Source organism: Capsicum annuum, chromosome 3, assembly GCF_002878395.1.
Source record: "Capsicum annuum cultivar UCD-10X-F1 chromosome 3, UCD10Xv1.1, whole genome shotgun sequence".
NCBI classification, from domain to species: Eukaryota; Viridiplantae; Streptophyta; class Magnoliopsida; order Solanales; family Solanaceae; genus Capsicum; species Capsicum annuum.
The window spans coordinates 262758534-262764733 of record NC_061113.1 but is presented as its reverse complement, the minus strand read 5'-3'; the positions used below and the strand labels follow the sequence as shown (position 1 = coordinate 262764733).

Genomic DNA, 6200 nt, shown 5'->3' with positions numbered 1-6200 from the left:
TCACCAATATCTGGGTCTATGACATGCAATTTCGTGCATGAATTCAATTTTATTATTCCCTCCGTTTTATATTAGTTGATCCCTATTGACTTGATATCTTCATTAAGAAAATATTAATTAGGATTTTATTTTATCAAATTAGCCTTATTAATTATGTCTTGAAAATATAATTTTGAGTAAATATACTTTATTTAGTCATTTAATATTAAGGTAGTATTGGAAAAATATAATAAAATCCTCTTGATTTCATTAAATGGACAATTAAATTGAAATAAATATTTTAAAAAAGAGGGTCAATTAAAACGAAATGGAGGGAATACTATTTATCAGTCTATATTAATGCTTAATTAAGTGATTATTATCTGCTAAAAATCACTTAGTAGGTTCAGGAGACTTCCATGTCCATAGCAATGACGTGGACTCATTTTCTAGTTGACACGTGCCCAACTCCCATTCGGTAAAAATCATATGGCCCTTGTCCTATTACGTCCTAGGTGTCTCCCGAACCATCTGTCCTCAACTATATATTAAGTGGACAATCACAAGTGCAAATGTGATCAACCAAACTTAGCAATTCGATTTTGAACAAACACACCAAACTTGAAATCATATTAAAATTTATCGAATTCTCAACCTACTTCAATCAATTGTTTATTCCTATGGCTTTTAGATCAGCGGTAAGTTCCAATTATAACTTGGTGATCATGAATAAGTTTGTTCCTTAATTATATACTCTATTATATGTAAGCGAGCTTATTATCTGTATTTATGCTACATTAAATTAAGAGAGAGCCTGTTTTTGGATATTGCAGTCTTATCTAAAATCCGCAGTAAATCACTTTAAAGGAAGTTCATCACTAAATTATGCAACAGCAGCCACTTCAAAGCTCAAGCCATTTTCACCTCTCCAACTCAAAGAGGCTGTGCCCAAGTAAGATTAATTCTCTACTCCACTACTTACTCTTTCCAATTAAGTAGCTTGATGATTGGTTTTACGGTTTAGGGAGGAGAATTCAGAATTTAATTTCAACCAGTTAAAAAAATGTGTATATGTATCACTCTAAAAAAGTTAGAATTAACTATGAACTTTGTCACTAATCCGTCCCTAAATTGCTTATATATAACTAACATAATCTTTTGATAATTTGTCACTAAACAATTAGATCAACAATAATTTTAACAATTTGAACCTAGAGAAGTACCTTTTCTAAATTTTGCGATGTGATGATGGCAGGTCAAGAAAGGGAGACTTTGTGCCTGTGTGCGTGGCGCTAGGGATGATCGGACTGTCGACGAGTTTCGGGGTGCACACGGCTATGCAGCAGCTAAGGCGATCCCCTAATGTGCATGTGAAGAAATCAAGAAGGGAAACTCTGCCAGAGATAGTGGAGCCAGAACATGTTGCACAAGAGACTGATAAGTTCATAAACAAATCTTTATTCAGAAAGGTGGCTCACATTCAGGATGTTGTTAGTAGACGTGCTAATCCTCGAGTCGACATTTATACCAAGTTAGTACTTAATTAGTATGGTAAAGTTATGAGTATTATGTTTACTCGTAGAGTAATTGCTCTTCAGTTTCTTCTCCATTTTTTTTATGAGTTTTATATTATATGGTATTGGTACTTATTAGGAATATTTGTGTTGCAGGAAGCCGGGCGTGGAGACGTTAAAAACTATAGGAGTGGATCCATAAGCTGTAAATCATAGGCCTTCTTGTACTGTGGAGTTTGGTTGTAATTAGAGTGTAATATTTAATTCTGTAATAGGATCCAAAGATGGTGAATAACTATGGAGTATGACCCATTTATATATATATATATATATATATATATATAGTTTCTAGTAGGTAAGATATGTGTAGATGTTTTAAGTTTACATGGTGGTGATATCTTGCTATTGTGCATGTTCATGAGTACTACAAATATATGTAGTGCAGATTTGTGAATACTATAGCAATTCTGATGCAATTCGGCTACTTTCCAATGCCATGTCATCTTTTTTTTTTGGCCTTTGTCAAATCTCAATGGATCGTAGGACTTTGGAGTACTCTGTTGTTGAGTACTTGCGAAAAGAAAATTAGATACCTGCTTCTGCTTTACAATGTGTGTATACATATACATTCAAAAAAATTTATCCATCTAAGTTTGTGGAAGGCATTATTAGGATTTGATTATATCTGGTGTCCATGCACTAGAAGCAAGGATATAAGGCAAGACGAAAGGAGTGTTTGTATATGTTAAAAGTGGGTAAAAGTTTCACATTGATTAGGGATGAATGAGTAGTTTGTTTATATCGATTTGGGCAATTCGCATTTTTTAAGTTAGCCTTTGAGGTTAAGATTCATTTCATAATTTATTTATTACTGTAACTTTTTTTTTGTAAAAAAATTTTGATCGTTAAAATACATCGAAATGATTTACTACCTGAGAATTCTACATGAAAATACCCAAATTACCTTAGTTACGCTGATTTAGCAAAAAATTGAATACGTGTGATTTTGACGTTCTTCATATATATATATTTGAAGAGTCAACAAGATTATAAATGATGTATTCTTCAGGTGTCATTAGATTAAGAGTTTGTATCTAATTTTTTTAATAACAATGATATATCGAGTGAATTTTGACAAGCAGGTCTAAAAATGATTCGAATGTACCTAGATTCTACCTACGTGTCGTGGATTAAAAATACATGGACACATTTATATATTTCTTTGCACTTGTTAACTTAAAATTCAAAGCGTACTTCTCACTGAGATTCTGTTAAACCACTTGGAACAATCTAATATGGGGAAGTAGAAGGGTTTGTCAGTCAAAGGAGGATAACAATAAAAATAAATAAATAAAAGAAAAAACATAAACTTATGTATATTTAGTTAGCATGAGACACGAGTCACCGCTAGCACAAAGTGGACTTGTTAGCTGCTGACGAGTGTCCTTAATTCTGCATGTACACCCCTTCGTGGCACTTATCTATCGATGTCTCCCTCACTATATAATGATCTATCATCAATTAACCATAAAAAAAAAAAATCTCTTCATCAGTGAAAACCAACCCTCTTTACTTTATCATTTTGCTCTGCTAGTGCTTCATTCACTCTTCTACTCATATTTTGCATCATGGCATTCAGGTCTTCGGTAAGTCCAAATTCTAGTTACAATTTTTTTTAGTCCATTAAAAAAAAAAATCAGTTTTTTTTAATATTTTAATTTTAACTTTCCAGATGACAGCTTTAGGATCGCAAGATTACAATGTATTTTGATATATTTGATATAATTTTAATTTAAGGTCGCAAGATTAAAAAATATTTTTGTCAAGTAGTTCCTTCTTTCTGAAACGGAAACGGAGTACTTAATTAGTTGGTCGAGTTACATTTTGATTGTTCAACGTGTGTGTTAAACATTCATTGTAAATTTTTGTTCAACTTTGTAGAGTTTGTGGAAATCTGTGGCTATTCGTGTTACCGCAGATTCTGCTTTTGCAAAATCAAATGGGACCAAATGGAGGTCATATGCCAGTACTGCTGAGCATCCAGACGCCAAGCCCAGGTGAATTTTGGTTTATAGCAACTCTATTACCAAAAAGAAAAAAAGAAAGAAAAAAAAAAAGAGAAGGGCCAATTGCAATATGGGTACCTCATTTGTTGGTCAATTTTGATGTCCTTGTAATATTTGTCCATGCACATCTAAACTTTAATTTGCAAATGTTTGTTTTTAGTCCCTTTATATGTATCTATAAGAAATACGTATTTATATAGATACTGTCAAATGTAGAGTACCACTACAAACTTGAGATTATACAAGGCTAATTGAGTGGTTTAGCACTTGTTAAACTAGTGAACACACACACATATTTCATGAAAGGAATCAAAAGGGTAAGAACTCAATTCCACAGGATGTTTACCCCAAATCAATAGATAAATTCCAATAGTACTATGACTTTTAGCTCTTAACCGTGATTAATTAATGTGCTTTCTTTCCTAGCTAGTTAAATCACTTGACATATCTGAGGTACTAAAAATGTAAATTTTCCATTTTAAGTGAAATAAAAGCAGTATGTTGATGTTAGCTTGAAAACAGGGGATTCATGAAAGGAGATTTCGTTCCAGTGTACGTGGCACTTGGACTAATAGCGCTATCGATGGGTTTTGGATTACAGACAGCGATGCATCAGCTGAAGCGGGCGCCGAACGTGTCCTTGAAGAAATCAAGGAGGGAAACTGTACCAGAAGTCACCGAACCGGAGGAGGTTGTGGATGATTCAGAAAAGTTCTTAAAGAAATCTTTCTTTCGAAAGGTGGCTCATGTTCAGGATTTTGATGATCAGTCTGTCATGTCTGATCCCATCCGTGGGGATGTTCTAGCGAGGTACTCCAATATGCTTCTAGTACTTCAATTTCCTCACGTTGATTCCTCCCTCCCACCGAGGCTCTGATATCATGTTTGTCATATGTCAAGCACATGACACGTATTGCCTTTGAGATTTGCCCTTGATACCATGTTTGTCACGGGCCAATGGATTCTTTAGTACTCCCATCATTTCTATTTGTTTGTTTGGATCAATTTGTCAAGCCTAGGAAACAGTACCTTGCAGAAATGGGTCTTTTCTCGGACCTGCGCAACGGGTAAAGTAGTTGCATGTGATCGGGAAGTCCTGGAAAAATGGAAGGTGAGACTACATACATTTCTGTGGTTGGGCCCTTTTCCAGATCCTGCCCATAATGGGAGCTTAGTGCACCAAACTTTTTTTTTTAAAAAAATAAAATTGCTTAACACGATGATGGAAGTAAAGGAAACTTTTTAATATTGTGGTCTTGAACTTAAATTTCAAGATTAAAGATTTAATATCTTGATTTTATTGGTGTCACTGTAGGGAACCTCACACTGAGACATTGCAATCTGTTGGAGTGAATCCGAATGCATAATTGCTTGTAGCAAGCTTTATGCATTTTGGATCCAAGATTTGCAATTGGGGAGTACTTTGAAGGTGCAAGGATGGCGACGTTTTCTCCATGCTTTTTGAAGAGATGTATATATAGCGTTGCATTAATAAATGAAATGCCGATATGTATGTATTTCCAGCTAATTATGTTAAAAGAGTTGAACAAGCAGCAGTTGTATGTTTTCGGTTAATCAATGATCTTATGTTGGCTTTGGCCTTTGAAATTCTAGAAACAGGGCTAGATAGCAAGTTTTGGGTTGAATTTGTAAAGTCTAAAAGAAGAATGAACCTTCAATAATTGTATTTTGCTTGCTTCAATAAAATGGATCCATCTCTTTTGACCAGTACTCTGATGAGAAGGATTAAAAACAGAGAGTGCATGTACTAAGTTAGTACATGTAAGTCTAGTATGCATGACCTAGTGTTTGAATTTAAGAGTTTAATTTATGTTATTTAATTATGATTAATTAATATGTATTTAATTTAATTTAATTGTTTAAACATCCTAAATAGCGTTAGTTTGGTCCTATGAGAATATGTCACTTCGAACACGGTACGTTTATTTCGCCTTTTCTTAACACACAAGAAGTCTGAAATATATTAGTTGAATAACTACGAATCCACTCACCAGCTAATTCATCCGTTTTGAAATTGGCAATGACGGCTGAAGTCTATTTTTCTAATTTACGTTTTAGCCTCTGCTACGAATTTGTCCAGACAATTTTTTTTTTTTTTAAAAAAAAAACTAAAAATAGCTAGAATCATACCGCTAGACCGCCAGACACTCATTAATCAAGTTGATAACTAGGGCATCATTGAAATTAAAGGGATCAAGTCAAGTAATACATAAGTGAGCATATATTTAACGAAATTAACTAGATTTTTTTGTTATGTACTTCTGATCGTAGTTGGATCTTAGTTCTGTGTTTTGTACGAAGTTCTCCTTGTACCTTGTTTTATAAAACTAGCAGCGATTCAAACCACACTTGAAGAAGCTCACTCCATTCAATGCCACTATGGGTGGCATTATGGCTGTCAAGTGAGCGGGACAATTCAGAACCGGCCCGTTAAAATTAATCGGGTTGTGGGTTAGGCCGAGTCGGGTTGGTGTTAAGTGGATCGACGTTAAAATTATTAAAAATTACATAAATACACAATTTATGTTTTCAATATTACAAAAAATCTCAACTTTTTAAATATATTACAAAAATTTCACATATAGACAGAATGTTATGTATATGTCGGCTATGTTATATA

General features: G+C 33.8%; 2 protein-coding genes across 2 annotated transcripts; both read left to right on the top strand.

Annotated features, from left to right (window-relative positions):
- The first annotated feature begins 523 nt into the window (after positions 1-523).
- Positions 524-1995, top strand: LOC107865864. Its single transcript, XM_016712057.2, has 4 exons — positions 524-677; positions 813-931; positions 1235-1510; positions 1650-1995. Exons 1-4 carry the CDS (start codon positions 660-662, stop codon positions 1693-1695), a joined length of 459 nt encoding a protein of 152 aa, XP_016567543.1. The 5' UTR covers positions 524-659; the 3' UTR covers positions 1696-1995.
- Positions 1996-2993: 998 nt separating this feature from the next.
- LOC107862097 lies at positions 2994-5290 on the top strand. The gene is made up of 4 exons (XM_016707547.2): positions 2994-3139; positions 3435-3550; positions 4082-4369; positions 4875-5290. Exons 1-4 carry the CDS (start codon positions 3122-3124, stop codon positions 4924-4926), a joined length of 474 nt encoding a protein of 157 aa, XP_016563033.1. The 5' UTR covers positions 2994-3121; the 3' UTR covers positions 4927-5290.
- The last annotated feature ends 910 nt before the right edge of the window (positions 5291-6200 follow it).

Excerpts from the sequence above, each read along its gene's own strand:
- LOC107865864 (XM_016712057.2), top strand. Across the intron at positions 932-1,234 it reads CTCAAAGAGGCTGTGCCCAA|GTCAAGAAAGGGAGACTTTG; the intron begins GTAAGATTAATT and ends TGATGATGGCAG. Across the intron at positions 1,511-1,649 it reads CGAGTCGACATTTATACCAA|GAAGCCGGGCGTGGAGACGT; the intron begins GTTAGTACTTAA and ends TTTGTGTTGCAG.
- LOC107862097 (XM_016707547.2), top strand. Across the intron at positions 3,551-4,081 it reads CATCCAGACGCCAAGCCCAG|GGGATTCATGAAAGGAGATT; the intron begins GTGAATTTTGGT and ends GCTTGAAAACAG. Across the intron at positions 4,370-4,874 it reads CGTGGGGATGTTCTAGCGAG|GGAACCTCACACTGAGACAT; the intron begins GTACTCCAATAT and ends GTGTCACTGTAG.